At 51.4% G+C, this 22,965-nt stretch overlaps 1 protein-coding gene across 4 annotated transcripts in view; it reads right to left on the reverse strand.

Annotated features, from left to right (window-relative positions):
- HIPK2 (homeodomain interacting protein kinase 2) overlaps positions 1-22,965 on the reverse strand; it is a 180,284-nt gene that overhangs the window by 98,142 nt on the left and 59,177 nt on the right. For all 4 annotated transcript variants that reach the window (XM_053897360.1, XM_053897359.1, XM_053897361.1 and 1 more), the window contains exon 2: positions 21,403-22,486. In XM_053897360.1, the coding sequence (XP_053753335.1) occupies positions 21,403-22,486 (1,084 nt within the window). The remainder of the gene's footprint in view (positions 1-21,402; positions 22,487-22,965) is intronic.

Below are 22,965 nucleotides of genomic sequence, written 5' to 3' on the forward strand. Positions count from 1 at the left end.
AGCTACGGCATCCACATAATGTTTTTCAATGTATTAATCAAAATAGCATCTGTATGCATCAGAACAAAGTTGTCTGGACGTGTACTAAACACAATCCAGCCTACACACATTATGTGGATGGAGCATACAGAAATTCTCCTACACGTGTGATCAATGCCAGGCCGGGAAGCAGGGACAAGGGATTTATACTTCCAAAATTCCAGGAGTTCATGATTTACTCAAGGTCGCACGTCCAGCCTGAAGCTGGAATCCAGGCCCTCTGGCTCCTGCGCACTATTTTTTCAGTACCTCTAACAAGTCTGGGGACTTGACTCTGCACTCGTCACATTGGGAGGGGGGAGGGGCTGGCACACTGACAGTAGCGAGCCGACAGCTGAACCCTGAGATGACCAGAGACCAACCACTCTGAGAAAACATGACAGCTCTCGAGGCAGAAAGACCCGGCTCTATCACTTAGTGGTTATGTGACTGCGGGCAGTGTCCTTAACCTCTGTGAGACTGTCTCCCCATTGATAAAACAGGCCAAGTATTTAGCTGCAAGAGTCGTGCACGATAGAGATGACGTATACATATAAAGTCCCTGGCACATGATAGGCACTTAATAAAAGGCAGCTCTAGTTATTATTTTAAGAATTCAATGAACAGAGATAACAAGAGCCTTTTAACTTTGGAGCAAAGAGAATTAAACATCTAAATAGAATGCATAAGTGCATCTCCATAGACGAGCACATTTCATGACACTCATAATGATAACCCGGAGGGATTAAGAAAAGGCTCCGTTGGAGAGGGAGCACCCCTCGGTAGAAGGAGCGGGTATCTGAGAAGCAGACACATCTGGTTCAAATCCCAGCAGCTACTTACTAGCCTTGTCACTTGGCAATGGGTTTCTTGAGATTCAATTTTCTCATCTACTAAATGGGGATGAGAAAGCTCATGAGGGTTAAAGGTAGGCCCTTGGCCTTTAGCAGGTGCTCATTAAATGTCAGTGCCGTTCCCCCTTTGTCCTCTCCTCTGTATCAGAGGGCAGTGGGTGCAGTGGTGTCTTCTTGTTCGATTTCTGTCCAGAAAAATGAAAACATTGTAAGTGTGGTGTGGAAATGGATTAAGTTGCAGTCACTTGGAAAACTTACACATATAGGATATTCTTTAGTCTCCAATATTGTGACTTATATAACCATTTCTAAAAATACCTGCATTCATCAGAGTATTAAAATATAATATTCAGTAGGCACTCAATAAACGTGCTGCAAATCGAATACGTGAAAGGAGTGATAATCCAATTGTAAAAACAGGCAAGTTCTACGTGCATAAAGAGGGCAGTCTGTCTATGGAGTAATTAATTCTAACTGAGACAACATCGGGAATTGAAAAAGCGGGAACCTACCCTCCCCCCCCCCCCCCAATTCAATAAGAAATCAAGAATGGTTAAACCTCAGTATTCTCCGCTACTCAGCACTTTGGGTCTCTCAGATCTTTTGACCTGGCTGAAGTAGACTATTTAATTTCAAGTTAGCAGAAATGCACCTGATCTCCCCGACTGGTGGAACGAGTATGTTCAGTTAGACCTGTCCCCTACAGCTCTCCCACAGGCACGCTCCACGATCCCAGAGACACGTTCCACAAGACACAAGGTTTGTGGCCGAGGTCCCGTCCCCTGGCCCGATGAGGAACAGCCCCATCTTCACCACAAAGATCAGGATGTGGCCTGAAAGTGACACATCCCAGCCACGCTCAGCTCAGAGCTCCAGCGAGCGTCTTCCCCTAGAGCAGGACCAAAGGTACTTGCTGAAGGATCATTCTTGCCCCACCTCCTGTCTCCGGAGCCACATGGCAACTCCGTTCTCATCTGCCTGGGTCTCAAAGGGCCAGCTGCCAGTGATACTGACAAGTCCACCGTTACCTGCTGGCCCAATTATTCCTGTAGGCCCAGGGGCATCCACGGTCACACAAAAACAGAGACAGGCCGTGAGACGCGAGAGATGGGGAGGTCGTGCCGGCTTTGGTTTGGTGGAAAGATGTCAGATGAGCAGAGGAAGGGGACGGGGAGGGCCGTGAGGTCCAGTGTGGGAGGAGGGCAATACTCTCACGGCAACCCCAGGCGAAGGTGACGGACTCGCTCATGGGGTGGGGTGCTGCCACAGCCACAAGAGAAATTCCCTGCAAAGCCCAGCGATGGTATTTATCTGCCACAGATGACAGTTACAATATAAAAATTCCCAGGCTCATCCCATTTTGTGTGGCCTGCCATGCTGACCGGCATTTCTCCTAACGAGCTGCTCCTAAGCACACCCCTGCCTCTGGCTGAAGCTTCGCCATTTTGTCAAGGAAACAAAACGCCTGTCTATGGCTCAGCACTTGGACTTCACTCACAAACACCATCTCCATGAAAACCTAATAAAAAAGCAATAAAAGTGAAATATAGTTTATTAATATTCATACTGTCTCCCACTGCCAGCAGCCACACGTGTTCGGTCATTAAGGAGGAGGCTGCGCGTAGCCCGGATCCCGGGGAACGGCAGTCTTGGCCATCAAAGTGACCATCGCAGTGGGCGGCTCCGAAACGGAGGGAAAGGCCTAAATATAACTGCTCGACCATGAAGAGGTCCGGGGCCACCTTTTATCACCGGCTGGCTGGGTGGCCTTGGGGGATTCTCCACATCGCCTCCTGGGGCCACCTGGCCATGCGGTGGGGCTGAGATAATGCCAACCCAATTACCTGACATCTGTGCTACGAGGGAGAAAAACTTCTGTATCCGTGATACGGAAATGGATACATTTGAGCTTGAGGACATGAAAAAGTTTTCCAAGAGGCCAGAGGAAAGTGAAGAACCAGAATAAATTGGAGCTGTTCTGAAGAACAATTTATAGGGCAGTTTGATATAACCAGTACAAATTTCCAGGAAGAGAAAGAACACAGACTCAAGAGAAAAACTGAGGGAAGGGAGATTTACAAATAGTCACAAAATACACCCTGCAAAAGATATTTTGGACAAATTACCCAAAATTATGGGGAAGCATGACTGGGGAATAAAATGGCTACAGAAACAGAGTTTAATGATGAAATCTTATCACCCTCAACACAGCTTTGCTGTGATCATAGTGATTTCTGTGTCCTTCCTGGGTTCTCCTTGAGGGAAGGGCCTCCTTCTCTTCATCATGGTGCACCCCACCCCGCTTAGAGTGGGGGCCCACTCAGTGCTTCCTGGCTGAAGGGGAGAGAGAAGGAATAACCAATCCAGATTTGGAGAAGGATGGACATATGACTGGTTCAGACTTGGGAGAGGTGGCCAGAAGGGGACAGTGTCCTGCGGAATAACAGATACCACGGCAAGGAGAGGGTCCCCGGAACGCCAGTGATAATGTCACATTTGTTGAACTTTGGTTTTCTTAACAGCAGCGGGGGACGAAGACAATGTGTAAATACACATGTGGTAATATGCAGGTTCCTTTCTCCTCTAAAGGTCTGGGAGAATAAAGTACCACTACCCACACGGAATCCAGGGGCGAGGAAGACACGTGAGGAAAATCCAAAGAAAACCCAGGCACTCTGTGCTTCTTCCACACGGTAGTGCAAAGAAAGCGCACGACACCGAGGGGCACGCACGTAAGGAGCGGTGAAAGGATAAGGGGGTTCAAACGCGAGACTGAAGGGAGCCCCTGGCCTCCCTGGGGTCATCATTCCACAGGTGACACACTTTCACCACCACTTCCCCTTTGTGGGGGAGGCTGGCTATGGTTCCCATGCGCTCTCCCAGGCCGTGCACTTCAATGCAGCCTCACGGCGACAGGCCGGTATGAGCATCCCCAGTGCAGGGACCGGAAAGCTGAGACACGGGACGGTTGAGGAACCTGTGCACGAACACGGAGTCAGGAAGCGGCACAAGTGGAGCTTTGTTTCAGGGTCACCAACTCTGAAATCGGTTCTACTGTGTACTTTAGCAACACTAACGTATCATAAATACAGGTCTTTTTTCTCCCCAGACAGGATGGGTCCTCCTTATAAGAGAGAGAGAAAGACACACGCGTGCACGCGCGCGCGCACACACACACACACACCCCACAGAGACTCTGGGAACCCCTGGCTCACTGTGCAGACGGTGCCTGGCCTTCAGGTAATCCCACGCTCATCAGGGCAACATCAACCTCCACTTTTACGCACCGGGGTGCCCAGGGGCCTCGCAGACAGCTAGGATAAAGACGCTCCTTTTCTTCCCAAGTCAGTGAAAAAAAAGAAAACCCCTAATTTACTCCACTGTTTCAACCTAGCACCAGAAAAGTATAAATCACCCTCAAAATTCTGCTTTTGCAAGGATTTTTAAATCCATTCCTGGAGCAACTACACAGATACAGCTCTCAAAGCTACTCATATTCTAGCTGGCATTTTTAACAATTCTGGGTCCCCTGTACAAACCCAAAAAGGCCTAAATCTCAGTTCACAGTAAAATCCCATCTCATCTCCACTTCTCAGCCTGCAAAAGTTCTTTCTTCTTTTTCAATGTTAATTTATGGAAGTGAAATCCACAGAACATAAAATGAGCCACATTAAAGCACACCATTCCGTGGCACCTAGTGGCCTCACAACACTGTAACCAGCCCCTCTAGCTAGTTCTGGAACATTCCCATCACTCAGAAGGAAGACAGCTTCCCCACCAGCAGAGCCTCCCCTCCTGTGTCCCCCAGCCCCTGACATCAGCCACCAATCTGCATTCTGTCTGTATAAATTCATCTATTCTGGACATTTCATATGAAGGGAATAACACATTTTATTGTTGCGTCTGGCTTCTGCGGCCTGTTTTGAAGGTTTGCCCTCATGTAGCATCTACCGGTATAGCTGAGCCTCAGACAACACAGGTGACAACTGCATGGCTCTACTTATGTGCGGGGTTTTTTCGATAACGTATAGTACTATAAATGCATTTTCTCTTCGTTATGATCTGCTTAAGAACATTTTCTTTTCTCTAGCTTACCTTATTATGAGAATATAGTAAATAACACATGTAACGTACAAAATACACGTTGACTTTATGTCATTGGTGAGGTTTAACTCAACAGTAGGCTTTTAGTAGTGAAGTTTTTGTGGCGGTGAACGTCACGTGTGGATTTTTGACCGCGCAGGGTGGTCAGCGCCCCTAACCGCACATTGTTCAAAGGGTCAACTGCACCCTGTTCCTTTTCGCGGCTGAATGATACTCCGTTGTACAGACGGACCACAATTTTGCTTATACATTTGTCCACTGATACACATTTGGGCTATTTCCACCTTTTGGCTACTGAATAATGCTGCCATGAACACCTCTGGACAAGTATTGGTTTGAGTCCCTGTTTTCAGTTCCTTCAGGTATATACCCAGAAGTGGAACTGCAGGGCTCATACAGAAATTCCACTTTTTGCAGAAGGGCCAAGTTGTTTTCCACAGTAGCTACGCTATTTTGCATTCCTACCAGCCACGTATGAAGGTTCTCGCAAAAGCTCTTTTAAACATACCTAAATTATTAAAAAAAAAAAATTTCCTGAAATGATTTTCATTAATGCTGACCTTTGCAGATCATGAAAGGCTTAGGGGATTTATATAACAGCTTTCCTTTAACAGACCTTGTGAAATCTCTAATCCTCAACTCCCCCGATCAAGTATGGAGAATATGTTAATCACCAGAACGGACACCCAAGACATTTACAATCTAGCCGGCTGCCCAAGACTAACCCCCAGGACAAATTATAAAACAAATGGAAGTCCAAATGTTCCCTCAAATGCAAGGAAGCATAAAATACAGATTTTAAATGCAACGAGAATTTACAACAGACAAGGGAGAGATGCATGGAAAACACGGCGGCCAAAGAAAGATGAATAGGGAAACAAAACAGAAGTCCTTGAAGGGCGGTTTTAATAAAGAAGAAAAACAATAACTGTGCAGAGCACTTAGCACCACGGCCCGCCTCCATCCCGGCCAACGGCCCGCCTCACCGACGGGGGCGCCCGGCTCTATTAATGCGGGTTAGCTCAGGCAGCGAGCGCCCTGATCAGGAGACACCGAAGAGCTGGGACCCTCCGCCTCCCTCGCTGGCACCGGGCACTATCTCATTTCCCAAGGGCGGCGGGGAGCATATCTCCTGCAGAAGAGCCCTCTCCTACCTGCTAGGAAAGGCAGTGTTGTCATGTTTCCTTAGAAATGTTCAATTTCTGTGGCAAAACAAACCCAGCAATTCTCATGCTGTGCAGGCAAAATTGAAAGTATTTAAGTGTGGTGAGTCTTGCTCGCTAGATGGGAAGAGGGATAACATGAATATGTACAGAGTCCCTCCTGCTTCCTCCCTGGTACCCGGAGGACACGACCGCACGTGCCTTCCTTCCGCAGCAGGCAGTTAGACTGAGTGCAGGGAGTTTTACCAAAGAGCAGGTGGGCAAGGGGCTCGGCACACCCTGCCGTCAGCCGGGGGGGGGGGGGGGGGGGCGGGGGGCGGGCGCGGGGTGGGGGGGTGCGGCCCCACTGCCCTGTGCGCCAGGTGGTTCCTCCCTGGGCAGAAGCCCGCAGAGCCGGCACTCGGGCATCGCAGTCATCCGCATCCTTCCTGTCCTCACGTTTAGGGGCACGCTCTTGGGGCCAAGGCTGACTTGCGCCCGAGTCCACCGTGGGGTGACGTGCGGACGCGTGGCCTGCCCTGGCAGACACGCACGTGCACTGTGGCCGCGCGCCCACGCCGTCCGGTCTCTGGGCTGGACGTGTCCGCTTTCGAGTGGGTGCGGACACTGCCCTGTCCGGCGTGCCAAGGGCACCCTTTCACTACCACCGGGACAGGGGCCGTGGCTTGTAAAAACCAAGCAGCGTGCAAATCCAGCAGCCGCACCAAACCAAGCCTCGCTCGGGGCTCCTGACGTGACAGGAAAAGGCATTGTGGCTCCACGGCACTCTCCAGAGGACAGGACGCCTGTCTGTGTGAGGCGGGGAGGGCAGGAGGACGGACAGGACGCTGCTCACATCACACGCATTCCTGAGCCTACCCACAGCCACTAGCCCTCTCCAGCCCTTGGGGGCAAGCCTGGAGGCCCTCTGCAGCGGTGCAGGGGTCATCCAGACAGAGTGGACATACAGGCTGCACTCGTGGGTTGGCTACCCACACGTGGGTGACCCCGGGCAAGGCCCGGACCACACGGCCAGACGGGGAAGCTGCTGCTGCCCCAGCTCCCTTCAGAGTTATGATAACAATCACATGAAGCCACGTTCCTGGAACACTCAGGAAAGATGAACGGCCATCATCACCATCACAACCAAAGGCCTGGGCAAATACAAACTGGTGCTTCCCCCTCACAGAGAGTGGGGCCCACTCGGCCCTTCTGCTAATTTCTCTGGTGCCTTCCAATCCTGAGGCTTTCATCCAAACGTGCGTGCCCGTAAGAGATGTTCTTTCCAAAGAAGCCACGGCACCCCCTCCAGGGCCAAGGGTACCCTGCAGTGTCTCACACACAGTAGGGACTGTTCTGCTGAGTACAGCTTATAAAGTAACGCACTGAGATGAAAATACGGGCCTTTCCATACAAAGCACGACACAGAACATAAACATGAAAAGTTGGGGGAAAAAAATGCAAATGGCACAGTTCTCAGAGAAAATCATCTTCGGTCTTACATCTTCCGTCAGAAGCCTCGTTCGGATCTGCATGGCACCAAATTGAGAGTCAGACGTGAATACATTTCTTTCAGGGGCAGCCCTAACACAGGACAGGACAGCAATTAACTGGCAACATTCTGAAAGCTCAGTTCTCGCTTAACTGTGTCCCCGTGTCTAAGTGTGTGACTTGTGGAGACTTCCCGTCACTGCTGGTATGTCCACCTGGGTTAGCTTGGGAGAGCCCTGGGAACACAGGTGGAGGGAAGAGAAGAAAAAGGAAGAACGAGGAATGTTACAATTAATAACCTACAGGGGCGTCGGGGTGGCTCAGTCCGTTAAGCGTCCGACTTCAGCTCACATCATGATCTCAAAGTTCGTGGGTTCGAGCCCTGCGATGGGCTCTGTGCTGACAGGTCACAGCCTGGAGTCTGCTTCGGATTCTGTGTCTCCCTCTCTTTGCCCCCTCCCCCACTCACACTGTCTCTAACATAAATAAACATTAAAAAAAAGAATAATCTATACACGCAAGACTCAGAAGAGCTGTGGAAAGCTTCAACACAGTGCCGCTAACTTGCAGAGACTTTCACGGTCCCCAAGGCCTTTATGGAACATCACGGGATCCAGAAGCTAAGGAAATGGCTAAGAGACTCATCCTGCATCACATGGTTGGTGGGATGCTGGGACCCAGGTCTCTGTCCCCATGGCACCTCCCTAGATTGAGCTGGTGTTAGCTAGTCATTTCAGCTCATTGTAAAATCATTTGTAACATCAGCCCTGGTTCTTCCACAGGGTTTACGAGCCAGACCCTGGCCCCAGGAAGCTCACAGTTTCCTTGGAGATCAAATGGATGAATGACTAACAAGACGATTGCACTAGATCTAAATGTTTTGAGGAGGGAGAGATCACTTCTGGTCATGGCAGATTTGGCTCTTGAGTTTCAGAAGGGAAGTGGAACAGGGCTGGGTTCGGGGGTCTGGGTGGGACGCAGGGCAGGGGAGTTACCGGAAGCAAAGGCGGCAGCACCGTCTCCTGGCAGGCACGGAGGCCACACGGGGTGAGGGGAAGGCTGGGGTCCTTGGAACAGGACTTTGAATTCCAGGTTAGGACCCAGAATACAGGAGCTGTAGCCGGAAATAGAGAAAGGGCATAGAATCAAGGAAGGAGATTTGGGGAATGTCTTCTGAGGAAGAAAAGGGAATGATTAAGAGCAAGGAAGGATATCTCCTTGGAACTAATGCAGAGAGAGCAGCCTGACAGCACGACGGGGAGAGGCAAACGGGTAGTGTGGCCATGAGCTCCGATCTGCAAACCAGCGGACCTCTCACCGCCAGGACGGTCATAGCAGAAGACCTGTGTCTTAAACTGGCTGCTCTGAGCTGCAGAGGGCACAGTGAAATTACATTTACATGCTGGTGACTCTCTTGTTTCTTCCACAGGAGCAAGCAGAAAGCTCCTGTCAGCGCAGAGGGAAAAGAAGGAATGTGGCTCTGCGCCCAGCATGTGGCCTTGGGCCATGGCCCAGTTATTGGGGTGCATGACCCAGGCCCTGCTGCCAGAACTGGTCTCGTCATGCCTGAGATCACTGCCGGGGACAGGGGCCCCTCTTCAAGGTCTGTCACTTAGACGTAGACGAGCTACCACACCGCGTCCAAGATGGCACGCAGGCACCCTCTCTCTGCGGAGGAAAGAAGACCTGCCCTGCAAAACCAGCATGAAAGCCCCCTCAGATGGGGGGCCTGCCACAGGGAAAAGCTGGTTTGGGGAAAAACTGGGCTGTTTCACACATGGGTGTGCTGGCCATGGCCACAATAACGGGAAAGCCAAGGGCAGGACCCCATAGGCATGATAAAGCCGGATGACCAAATTCCACAGACTTACTCTTCTTTCTGGACTTTGACACTTTAGAGGGAACAATGTGTCACTTCTGTTTCCGGCAGCCACTGTCCCTAAGTTTTAGAGGACAAGTCCATGACTTGTCCCACAAAGCAGCACATAAAATAAAGAAACAGCATGATAGAAATGCTGCTGTCATCAGCAGCTGTTTATTCCCCAGAGTTGTTTCTACAGGTTGCCCTGTCCAGCCATTTCCAGAAATGTCTGTTACCCTGCCGGCCATCCTGTTGCAGGATGAACAAATCTATCTCTTTTGCCAGAACACAACACAACACAACACAACCAGGAAGAAAAACCAGGCAAGATAAGGTTTAAGGGTTTAATGTTACCAACATTTTCCTTGGAGGTCTTTATGGGTGAAGAGATCTAAAATTTTTATTTAAGAATTTTTTATTTAAGTTTTTGACCTAAGTGCCATGAGTTCTGGTCCACGTACAGATCTGTGGTGCCACTGCCACAATCAGGACCCAGAGCACTCCCATCTCCCTGAGTCCGCCCGGCCCTGCTGCTCACTTCCCCAAGTGACAAAATCTGATCTCAGTGCCAGGTCTATTTATTTTCGGGGGGGTCACACTCAGTGCATTTTTATTTGCCACTATAAGTTCTCATTTACAGAAAGAAGAGAACTAGAACTCCTTCACTGGAGGGCAGTGGATGATGAAGAAGCGACAACAACAGTTTGTCTTTCGTGTGCTGGCCAAAAAATTTTATTCTGTGGTCAACGTTTACATAAATCAGGTTGTGACTGAAGAGCACACATCCCCAGTCACAAGCAGCAGGACCAGAGGGGGCTCCAAATATGGGAAATTCTATGGACCAGTCTACCTGCTGCCCATGAGCATGCACACCCAACACACCCGCACCAACACCCACTCACGCCAATACTCACACCTCCAACACACACACACGAAACCCACATTCGGCACACACATGACACATACTCACATATCCAAGACACCCAACGTCCACACCCACCAACACACACTCATACACACCAATACACTCACACCAACACCCAACACATATACACACACGCTAAACCCACTCAACACACCCACAATATACACTCACACACACAACACACACACAAAATACATACTCAAATATCCAACACACCGACACATCCAATACCCACCCCCGACACACAATCATACCAACACACTCACATGCCATCGGACGGTTTCTGAACAGTCTCTTGCATCACTCCAGTCTTTGCTCCTTGACCTTCTGATGTCGGCAGAGATGGCGAGTGGACGCGGGAAGTCCCGGCAGGTGTCAAACACAATACACCTTCACGAGGCTTCCAGGGTGCCGTTTTCCACTCTCCGAGGCCCCTGTGCCCAGCCCAAAGAGCGTAGTACTTCACAGCCTTCCTCCGGCTCACCAGTGGCAGCAGGGTGGCGACAGCCCATGCCCTCAAGTGAGGAACAGCACCCTGTCTTTCTATCCACACCAACACAGTTCCGTCACCTCTCCCTCCCGCCTCAGAGGGGGGATGTCGCTCCTCTCCTCCGATGCTGACCCCTTCACTGTTGAGCTGGACACCGTCCCTCCCTGACGCTGGAGGAGACCCACCAAACACACTCCCTGCACGCGGGCCTTCCTTCGTTTAGCACCTTGTCGAAGGTAAAGCACGGTAGCGGGCCTCCACGTCGATAGAAATGATGAAGAAATCATGCACGACCCCAAGAAGCTTGGGAATACTGGGGATGTTGATAGCTAATAATGACACACAGAGGCCAGACTGAGTACAGGCTAGACCAGAGGCGCCTAACCGTGAAGGGAGCCCAAGGGAAAAGCATGATGGTTATGACAGGCGCCTCGGGCCAGGCTAGGCGCACACAGGTGAGTCAGACACACGCAGCTTGTTCGTTTAGTCCTTATAAAAGCTTCGGCAACAGCTGTGATTTTTCCCTCGTAAGAGGAAAGAACAAGGAGCCTCAGAGAGGAGTGGGAACTTGCCTAAAATCACACAGCTCTACGGGAGCAGGTCTGGAATTCAAAGCCAAGTCCGCTGCCACACACGGCGATGAGAAGAACGGTGGTAAAAATGCCCGCAGCTCACATTTACGCAGAGCTCACCATGCGCCAAGCTCATGTGCAGCAACGCTCGAGCAGCCGCGTTCTCTGCAGGAAATCTCTGTTCGCTCAGCTCACACGTATGAAGACAGAGTTGAGGGAGTCATGTCTAGCATGTGAGTAAGGTCCCCCAGGGAAGCAAGTAAGAGGTTAGAGGCCCAGAGGACGGCACCGTCTTCACACCTTCAAGGTTCTCTAGTCAGATCGTGCTGTGCTCGACCCCTTCTCCGTGCTAGGGGAGTCGCTTCTAATTTTCTGCAAAGGTATAATGGGACATGACAGATGTTGGCTGATTTCAGGGAACTAATCTGTTAAAAGCCGAGTCAGCTGTCTTCGGGTTTTAAATTGAAATCTCACAGGTGGAAAGGCAAGATGCGAATGGCTGTTTCTGGTGAGATGTGTATGTTCCCCCAAAGGCTGCCACTGCAGACCCATATGATCGGGTTCAAAGATGCCGGACGTCACGGGCCCAGGGTTCGGGTGACCAGTGACAGAACACAAGAAACCGGGTGTGTGAGGGTGTCTGCCGTGTGGCAGTGTGAGCTGGGCTAAAACATATGGGGCCACCAATGCCATCCATTCATTCACGTGGCCGCTTAGCCACTGACTCATTCAACAAAGGAGCCATAGGGAACGGTGCCCGCACATGTCCTGAGTGTGCTTGGAGAACACGGGAAGAGGAGCAGTTCCCTCCACCTCCGGCCACTGTGCCCTCAGGCACCTGCCCCTGCCCAGGTATTCTCTCTCAGAGCCCAGCCCATCTCCCACCTCCAGCAGGCACCTAGTCAGTTACAAAAGGAAGGTGGGGTGGAGACGGGATTTGTTAATGTCAGCTCTTAAGTCCTATCTCCCACTTCTAAAACACCAAAGTTTGGAGTTCAACTCTGAATTCTTAGCCTATACCGTCCTTACATTTGCCTAAAAGGGCATTTTCCTTTTAGTGGCTTTCCATTTAAACACACCTCACATGTGATTGGATTGGCGGGGAGGACCCAGAAGGCGGGGAGGACCCAGAAGGACATCTGGGCGTGGTGCTGTAGCACACACCCTGGGGCCTGGGGCCTTTCGGGGCATGGGTGTGGTCCCTCTGATTTCAGCTGGTGACACGTCCCCTTTCTTTTCTGCTGCAGCCTCCTCTCAGTCTGCCCCAGCCCACCGGGTCCTCACACCAGCGTGGCCCCCACACAAAGGCACAGGACCCTCAACCTAGGGGGGTGGGTGCAGAGTCCCAGCCTCCGGCCCTTCCAGGGCCTGATCCCACAGGCCTTCAGTGGCCCCCTTGGAGGGAGAATGGGGCAGCTCCCTAATTTTCCTGTCACTTCCCCATTCCCTATGTCTCCCAGAAGGACTCTAGGCACCCAAGTCCTGCCTCAGGCTCTGCTTTGGGAACACCCAACCTGAGACCTTCATTCCCACAACGCCAGCATTTGCATCTCTGCCTGGGAATGAGGGCCAGGGCCCAATACCCCAAACCAAGAGCCCGGATCCTCCAGCTGGCTTTAAGACTGGTCAGCAGCCAACAGGGCCGAGGGAGAGAGGCGACTCCGGGCCTGTCTTGCACACTCTGCCTCCTCGGTTTAATAAGAGATGTCCATGCCGGGGGACAAGGGCAGTGGAACCTAGCACACCCAACCACTGGCTCCCCAAGGACAGCTCATTCCGTTACAGATTTGGGGGCAGAGCCACATAGTTGACGGCACTCCTACTCATTTCTTGAAACCTCAGCACAAAGCACAGTGTCTGGCACATCTTCGGAATTCAAAAAATTACTTGTTCGATGCATAAATGAGGATTATAGCTCCAAACCCGCTGTGGCTCGAGGGAGAGCCCAGCAGCTACAGCGCGGTAAATGCTACATCTATTGTAAAGCATGAAGAGAGTAACCCGCATCAACTCCTCTGCTGCTCATCTGCTTTCTCACCTCACCCGACCAACCCACCTCCTCCTAACCACCCACCTGCCAGTTCACCAACACACACGTCTCCTACCTCACCAACTACTTTTGGATCTTCACTGTCACCACCACTGGGACATAACGGGTTTGATCACAGGTGAAGGATCAACAGCTCGATGCCAGGCCGTCACCGGCAGCTCTGTTCTCCCATCTCAACCGGGCACACGGTATGCCCACTGGGGGGTAGGCAAGGGATGAGAGATTTTGGAACCCCCGCCATCCAGAGGAACAGTCCTCAGAGGATAAAATGATGATGGTGGTGGGGATGGTGATGGTGATGAAGAGCAGGTGGAAGGCAACTTCTGGACGTGATGGATCTGTTTACGGCACAGACTGTGGTGACGGTTTCACGGTGCATACTTATCTCCAAACCCATTATGTTGCACACGTTAAATATGCACAGCTTTCTGTATGCCAGTCATACCTCATTAATGTTTTAACAGCAGAATTAGCTATAGAGCTTGTTTAAATGTATGTCACCTGGCCCCACCCCCAGAGAGCCTGTGCATTAGATTTGCTTTGCAACTCAGGAATCGCCATCTTATTTTTATTATTTTTTAATTTTTTCAAATGTCTTACTTATTTCTGAGAGAGAGAGAGAGAGACAGAGGGAGAGAGAGAGAGAGAGTGAAAGAGAGAGAGAGAGAGAGAGAGAGAGAGAATGTGAGCAGGGGAGGGGCAGAGAGACAAGGGGACACAGGATCCAAAGCGGGTTCTGTGCTGAGAGCAGACAGCCTGATAACGGGGCTCAAACTCACCTACCGTGAGATCATGACCTGAGCCGAAGCTGGATGCTTAACCAACTGAGCCACCCAGGCGCCTCAGGAATGTCCATTTTTGAGAAGTACTTGGGTGGTTCTGGGGCAGGAGGATCCTTAGATTACACTTTGGAAACAATAGGCTTATGCCTCGAGGCCCAAAGTGGTTCGGGCCCAGCCCCAAAGCGGTCTGGCCCACTGTCCTCAGGTTTTGGGACACGTAGTTGGTATCCCTGCAGCAAGGCAGGAAGCTGGGCCAAGTTTCCGGGGCACTAACACTGCTCAATCTCTAGGGTTGCTCGGCTTTGCCCGTGTGGTCTGTGAAGGTGCAGGTTATTTCACGGTCTTTGAAGGTGTGCGTGTGTGTCTTTGCATGTACGTGCCTGTCCGCTGCATGTGTCCGTGTGTGTCCTTCCCTGAGGTGGTGTGGGGGACACCTGTGCCCGTTGGCATCTCTGCTGCAGCCGCATGTCAGCTTCTGCCACCAAGGCGCTCACAAGGACACCTTTGTCTGCAAACGCCATGCACGGGTTTACGCTGTGGCACGCAGCTGGTGTGCACGAACACTTGCATACGTGGGTGCGCGTAGAAGGGAAGGGCACTTGGGCCGATGTAGTCAAGCACACACGAAGCTTCCCACTTGAGCTTTCCAGTAAGAAAATTTTAATTTCAAATTATTTCACCGTACGGTTCAAGGTCCCAGAGATGAGTAAAGGGAAATTGAAGATAACCTACCAGCTGGACAACTTACTGGTTACTTCTCAGACAAGCTGCAGCCCTAAAAGCTTTCACGTATTTATGGCCGTCTCCCTGGGTGGATGGGATTGTCAATGGGTTGAGTATTTCACTTAATACCCTCAAACTGGAGCCTTGTCCTGTTGTTATCTGCTAGTAACAAAAGACTCATTTAAAAAGCCAATGCCTGCAATGTGATTGGTTTCTACACTCTTCAATCAAACCTAACTTCTAGTCAGGCATCTTTTATACTTTATTATCTGTACAAGTTACGTAATTTTTGAAACTACTTATGTTTATGGCTTTATGAAGCTATGCCCCTCTTCTGAAGTGACTCAGAGTACGGCGTTTTAGAATGTGCCGTGTCCCCTCCTCATAGAGAGGCGATCATGGAGGGCTCCCAGTTTGGGGTAAGAAGGCCAAACTCAATCCACAGGAGAGAAAACAGTCCCAGGGCCACAGACAAAACCACCGACTCTGACCCACCATACGGCCAAACACAGGCCCTGGTCATAATGGGGTCCAGATGCGAGAGTGTGGATGGCCCCGTTGACGTTCTATCAGTGACTCAGTAGAACACAGTGAGCTGGGGACACACAGGGCCAGGAGAGGGGTGGAAGCCTCCCGACTCTTCCAGAGCCTATCACTCAATAGCAGGGGTGGGATTTGAAACCAGGTTCCAAAGAGACGAGAGCTTCGGAATTGTGCTTTAGAGAAAGCAAGGTCAATAAACAAAAGAAAGCAAAACAAACGGATAGAAAACTATCCCCTCTAGGCCAATTATGCAGTCACAGTACCTGGAAAGTTAAATGCACTAAAAGTGTTCACATTTATACTGGGGGGGGGGGGGGGGGGGAGGCATCATAATCCAGGGCTTATTCCTAAACAACTAGTACTGTCTCCTAACCTCTGCGTTTCCCCAACTCTGTTTTTCTTTGCCATTCCCGTGGAATAACTTCATTAACATCCTTAACTTCGTTCAATTACTCTGTTGTTAAATCCAAGCCCCATATGCCTATGTTAATGTCCACGATCAGACCTGATTCCCCTAACCCTTACTTTCCGACTCAAGCCTTCAGCTCCTTCCAGATGTGACCATCTTCCCTTATTTATGCCAATCCTGGTGCCTCCCAGGCCCCCCTACCCCCATCTCTCATTTCCTGTAAGACCCACCTCAACATTCCTCCGATACAGCTCTTGCTCTATAAATCTTCCCTGTTAGCCCATCTTGCAAATTCTTTCACGGACTTTAAGTTTCTTGAACTGGTTTGCTCATGATTTGCTCCCTCCAAGGCTCAATGAGTGTCTGCAGCGTGATCAAACACTGGCAATAGCAAAACATCGGAATTACACTCCGGGTGATTCGTTTGTGTCCTGTGATCACCTCAGAGACACCATAAACTCTTCCAGATGAGTGATCTCTCCTTACCTCGTTCCCTTTAGATCTGCCACAGGACGCACAGTAGGTACCTAGTGAATGGCAGATGAATGGAACTGAATTAAAATAGACCTTCACCCCACCTAAAACAACCATGTAACCAATCTGAAGACAGACTCTGCAACCAAAAGAATCAGACAAAAAAAAGGTTAGATTATTCTAAAGAAGGAGATTATCTGGCCATTTTTTATGTCCTAAATTTTTATGCCCATTGTTTTTTTGAGGTTTTAGTAACGGTCTTAAGTGTTCCAAATTAAGTCTAGACGGAGTGTTCTGAATTGCCAGAAACAAAAAAAAAAAATCCACACATCTTAATCACTGACTATCCTTTGCCTGAATGGCATGTCTTTCCATTTGCTTTTCCTGAGAGTAGAGCTTAATATTTGGTCCTGTTTTTAGTTTGCTGATCACGCCTATAGTGGAAATACCCCCATGTCAATTTACCATTGGCTTTCCCTCCACCAGAAAACAACAACAACAACAAAGCAAACAAGCCCCACAAAAACTGGTATGGATGTAGAATCAAATAAGGAAATGGCAGAGACTTCCAAGGTGAGGTAACAAAAGTAAGTTACCTACGACTCCATTTCTTAGGGTGTGAGCATGTGAAAAGCGATACCATTAAGGAAATCTTTCTCCCTAGCAGTATTTCTTGGAATGGACCTGAGACCACCTGCACAAGCTCACCCCCAATTGTGTACATTGAAGTATGTGTGCGTGGAGGGGGGGGGGTGAGGAGGGGGGGAGTGGAGAGTCTCTCTGGAGGCGCTCCTCTGGAATTCTGATTTGGTGGGTATGGGGCAGGACCTTGGTAGAAATGTGTTCTTAACAAGCTCTCCTGGTGATCCTTATGCACAATACAGTTTGAGAAGCAACGGGATTTGGCAGTTAACTATGTAACAGACCTTCGAGTTGGAAGGTCAAGTAGGAAGGGGATACTCATGCATCAGATATAAAAAACTAAAAAAAGGAGCCTCTGTTTCCTGAAAAACTCACAGTTGAGCTTGCGGCTGCAGTAATATGCCCCCAACCTCGGCCACCCAAATGCCAGAGTTCCCTCCCCATAACACCACCTACTTTTCCAGGTACCTTGGGCCGAGGACAGGAACGTCTATGTCATACTGTTTCCACATCACACGTTGGGCAAGGGAATAAGATGATATTTAATACTGTCCCATTTAAAATAAGGAGTGACAGGCTTAAGCGTCCGACTTCGGCTCAGGTCAGATCTCACGGTTCGTGAGTTCGAGCCCTGTGTCAGGCTCTGTGCTGACAGCTCAGAGCCTAAGCCTGCTTCGAAATCTGTGCCTCCCTCTCTCTCTTCCCCTCCCCCATTCACAGTCTGTCTCTCTCTCAAAAATGAACATTAAAAAAATTAAAATAAAATAAGGAAGGGCATGCAAGTGTCCTCCTCTTTGAAAGGGAGAGGGGCGCCTGGGTGGCTCAGTCGGTTAAGTGTCTGACTTTGGCTCAGGTCATATCTCACTGTTTGTGGGTTTGAGCCCCACGTTGGACTCTGTACTAACAGCTAAGAGTCTGAAGCCTGCTTCGGATTCTGTGTCTCCCCCTCTCTGCCCCTCCCATGCTCATGCTCTGTCTCTCTCTTGTCTCTCAGTAATAAATAAACGTTTAAAAAAAAAAGAAAGAAAGAAAGGGAGAGATCCCCAGGGGATAATGTCCCCAGCATAGATATAGGGGGATGCTGAGGGAACCAAGGGATCCACAGAAGGACAGATGCAGTGTGCTGACTTCCTTATCCCAGGCAGCTCAAACAGACACATTCTCTCAAGCTATGGCTGTAAATGTCTTCCTTCTCAGATTAACAATGGACAATTGCAGATTTTCTTTCCATCCCCAGTCCCCATAAGAGGCAATGCAATTGGGAAAATCAACTAGATAAATGTGGCCTGGAGTTGGCTGTCCCTCAGAGCTAGGACTAACACAGATAGAGCTGGAGACTGTCCTCAAACACCTGGATTGCTCTCTATGGTTGCCAACTACTCTGGGATTCAGATGAGGCCTGGGGAAGGAACAGAACATAGGCCTCAAACTGGGCTGGCTTTCATGTTGACTGTGCCCTTGAATCCAGAGCTGGGCGCAGAAAGTCACTATAAGGACCCGAAGCAAGCTTTTTGGCCAAAGTGACCCTGAGGAGGAAGAGGTCAGCCTGCTCAGAATTTTGGTTAACAGTCATCTAAGGGCCAAAGAAAAGGAGTTACATCACACCCAGGTGGAGGACCTTCCAAGAGTAATGGGGGTGCAGGGGCCAGAGGTGGAAGCTGGGGAGGGAGGAGCTAAAGAGAGCCCTGGGACTGTCTGCAAAGAAGCCTTCCACGCCCACCAGATGCCCCGAGCTGGGTCCCAGGCCCCCGGTGCAGACACAAAAGCAAAGTAAACTGCAGAGACCATCTGGTGGGAAAGGGACAGGCACAAGATGGTAAGATGTGAGGACATAAAGAATACCAAAGTCAAAGTTACTGGATCCATCAAGCTGTGCTCTGACAACTTGTATGCATTGCCTTTTTTTAAAAAAAAAGAAAAAAAAAAGAAAAAGAAAAACAACAACAACAACAACAATCAGTCCCACAACCCTGGGATCATGACCTGAGCCGAAATCAAGAGTTGGATGCTCAACCAACTGAGCCACCCGGGCACTCCTGCATTGCCTTTTGAACAGTTTTTAAAGGTCCTTTTATAAGTCGCCATGTTCACTTTCTAGTAAAGGCAAATAACACTGGTACCTGTTCGCTGAATGGCAATTTAGGGTAACTGAGTAATAAAAGCCCGAACACCAGCTATTCCTGAACCAGACCTGCGAAGGTGACAGGGCGATCACGCCGCCCAGAGCTACCCCTGGAAGAAGAGCACTTTCTAAAGAGAACATGCGTTGGCTGTCTCACCCCCGCATGTCCTTGTCCTTCAACCCTTCCCTGGGGGTTCACGCAGGGCCCTATCCCGCAGCCTCCAAGCTCAGGCCCCGCCTCCCCCTTGGCCACGGCGCGGCTCATGGTTTCCCTCTCCACGTGGCTCCAAAGCAGACGGACAGACGGCAGACTGCAAGCACGTGAGCAGTAGAACCGTCCCTCCCGGAGCTGGCAGGGAGGCAGGGAGGCCAGGAGCGGAGGTCAGCAGAGGCTCCTCTTGGGCCGGGGACATGGTGTGTCCGTGCATCTGGATGGAGTGGGAAAGGAACGCTGGGGAAGGACTGGGGTAGAGCCTGAAGAGCTGCTGTGGCCCAGCCTTCTAAAGGGGAGGGCGGGCCAGGGCCCCGAGACACAGCAGGGGTGGGTCCCAGAGGCCGGTGAGGCCCCACTGGATGACGAAGGGGCGGGGACACGACCTGTAGGCTCAGACTTCCCAGGGAAGGAGGTGTGAGGTTATCTGCGGAGGCCTGCAGGCTGAGGGCGGTAAATGAAGCAGGGAGAGGGCAGCCTCGGGGATGGGTGACCGGTCCGTGGGCCCACTTGCCTCTGGCACATTTCGCAGCCTTTCTCAGTGGCCGCGAGCATCAGGGCAGAAGGGCTCAGGCACACACGAGTCTTGGGACTTCGGTTTTATGGCCTACACGGCAACCTCTTAAATGTGGGTCGGCTCTGGCTTCTCACGGCAGCTCAGCTTCGCTCCTCGCCGACTTCCACCCTCGCGGGCCTGCTCACCGTCACCTCAAACGCCGCCCATCACGGTCTCCCCAGAACGGACTCTCCTGCTTCCCGTTCCTTCCCGCTCCTCACACACCAACCACGAGCTGGACAGTGAGCGAGGCACTCGGGGGGTGTGGTGACAGTGAGCGTCACCAGGGCGCATCGTCCCAGCAAGCCCGAGGCCGGTGACCGGACTTCCCCAGCTGGTGGGTGAGGAAGTGAAGGCACGGAGAAACAAGGCAACAAGCCCACGCCACACAGCTCAGCGAGAGGGGGGATCCGGTTCAACCCCGGCTCTCTCATCCGGGGACCCACCAGAGCTGCTGTTTCCAACCCTAGCTGCTGTGCTGGGATCCCCAGAAAAGCTGTTAAAATAACATCCGTGCATGACCCCACACCCAGAGAGGCTGATTCAGCTCGTGGGGATTAGGACCCCACCCGGCTTATTTTTCAACTCCACCCCTCACTCCCCCCCCACCCCCACAGGTGACTGCAACACCCGGGCCAGGGCTGGGAGCAAGTATGCCAGAGACTCCAGAGGGTCTGGCCGGGGTCTGTGGTGCTGTACCCCGGGGCCCAGCAATGTGCCTGGCACACGCTGGAAGGGCAGTCAATCCTTGCTGACTGACAGAAGGAATGCAAACTCCACATTCCCCATCCAGGGCTCCAAACCTGGAGCTCCCACCCGGCATGAGCTGACTGGCCCCTGGGCCACACCTCACCCTCCTGCCCTGCCTCCTCCCCGGGGACAGAAAAGTCATTCTCCCTGCCTCACCTTCGTCCTGCCACCCCGTTCACCCGCCTCAGGGCTTGCTCCATGTTTAAGGATGCAGCTGTGGCCCCTTGGTCTGGTATTTCAGACCCCAACACCCCAGTTTATCCTTTCAATCACATCTGCCACCACCCAGGTGCCCCGCTGTGCGGGCGGGGGTCCTCCTCATCTCCCGTGCAAGTCTGGAGGCTTCCTGCAGCAGTGACTTCGGTGGTGCCCGCCCCGTCCAGGCCTGGATCCTTCTCACCCACGAGGACCTAACTGCCCGGCGGTGCCCTTCACCCCAGCCTCCAGGGATTCCCTTCTGACTCCGAAGGTCTATGCCGAGAAGCCTACTCGGCTCCGGTCTCGCATGGCCTCTGACCATGAATTCCACGTGCACGTGTCCTCGTTTTCTGACTAAACTAAGATCACTTGAGGGCAACAACCGTGGGCACGTAATTTGGCTTCTCCCACAGTGGCCGCCACCGCCCGTGCTCCGTGAGCGCCACCGGGCCCTCGCCATTTCGTCTCTGTGAGAGTGGCCTTACCTGTAGTATCTGGACTGCAGGTAGGTGGAACACACAGCCTTGGACACGTGACTGGCCGAACCGAAGTCGATGACCTTCACTCTGTACGGCTGCCTAGACGGATCTACCAGCATGATGTTTTCCGGTTTGAGGTCGGCATGGATGAGACCGAGGCTTTTCAGCTTCATCAGGGCTGTGGCTACCTGCTGGAGGACTGGGCGGATGTACTTGAGGGGCAAGGGGCTGAACTTGTTCTGCTTCAGAAAGTCATAGAGGTTCTGCTCCAACATCTCAAAGACCAAGCACGTGTGGTTCTTGTGCTGGAAACACTCGTAGGCGCGGACAAAGTTGTAGTCGTCGGCGCTCTCTGTGCTCAAGCGGGCCAGGATGCTCACCTCGATCTGACCCTGCCGGGCATATGACGGGTGGTTCTTCAGGATTTTGATGGCCACGATTTCATTGGTGCCCCGTTTCCAGCACTTGACCACTTGCCCAAACGTCCCTCGGCCCAGGAATTCTAAAACTTCGTAAGTGTTGGTCATGGAACACAGCACCTCATGCTGGACCAGCTGGTAATCACCCTCGCTGTTGGAGCCACTGTTTTTGGAGGTGGCAGTCGATGTGGTGGCAGTGGCTACAGTGGCCCCACTGGCATTATTCTGAATCATGGGTGGATGCTCTTCGATGATCTGCACGCTGCTCGTGTTCTCAATCTCCTCACTCTTACGCTTGAGTCCACATTTTTGGTAGGTATCGAGAAGGCTCACAGTGCTGCGACGCATCAGGTTATGGGGTCCGCCGAGGACCTGCCCGGTGACAGAAGTGCTACTTGCTGATGTTACGACTATGTGCCCGGTGCTTCCTGGGAAGATGATGGTCTGCTCGTAAGGTAGGCTTGGGTTTGGGATCGGCAAGGAGGTGCTGACGGTTGTGGTGGCTGGCTGAGAAGGTGGGATGTTCTTGCCCTGGCTGTACGCTTTGCTGTGGGAGCCGTACCCAGTCATGTCCCAGGCGGAACTCGGCTCCACTTTCAGTTTCTTCACACTACAGAAGGCACTTGATTGAAGGGTGTGAGGGGAGAAGACTTGCACATGTGAGGCCATACCTAGGAGGAAAAGAAAGGGAAAGACACATATTTTAGTCGCCACGAAACGGACGAGCTCAGCAGATTCATCTCAGCTGTGACCGGTGGCTTGGGTCCTAGAGAATATTTTCCTCCCACTTCAAAGCAAGGTTGGGAAAGTGAATGTATCCACCCCCCCCCCCCACCCCGGGGAAGCACATTCTGGTCACTCAGTTTGTGGGGCCGAGGAGTTCGTGTTCCGCCTGCCACCGTGGGGGGTGGGGAGGGGGAGAACTGTAGAGTCAGTCAGGAATACAATCAAGACTCAGATACAGAGTTGGAATATCAGGACTTTGTTCGTGACTTATTTGTTTTTATAAATACCGTTTGGGATAGAAACAGATTCTTCCCCAATTCTCGCTGGGTTGCAATCCTACTAAAACCGAGGACTGTATCAGGTGGCCCAGGTAACTGTTAGACTTAATTGTCCCACATGGTCTGCTACTCCTTGTCACAGACCC

This window comes from Panthera pardus, unplaced genomic scaffold, assembly GCF_024362965.1.
Source record: "Panthera pardus isolate Hobbes unplaced genomic scaffold, ASM2436296v1 HiC_scaffold_8, whole genome shotgun sequence".
Taxonomy (NCBI): Eukaryota; Metazoa; Chordata; class Mammalia; order Carnivora; family Felidae; genus Panthera; species Panthera pardus.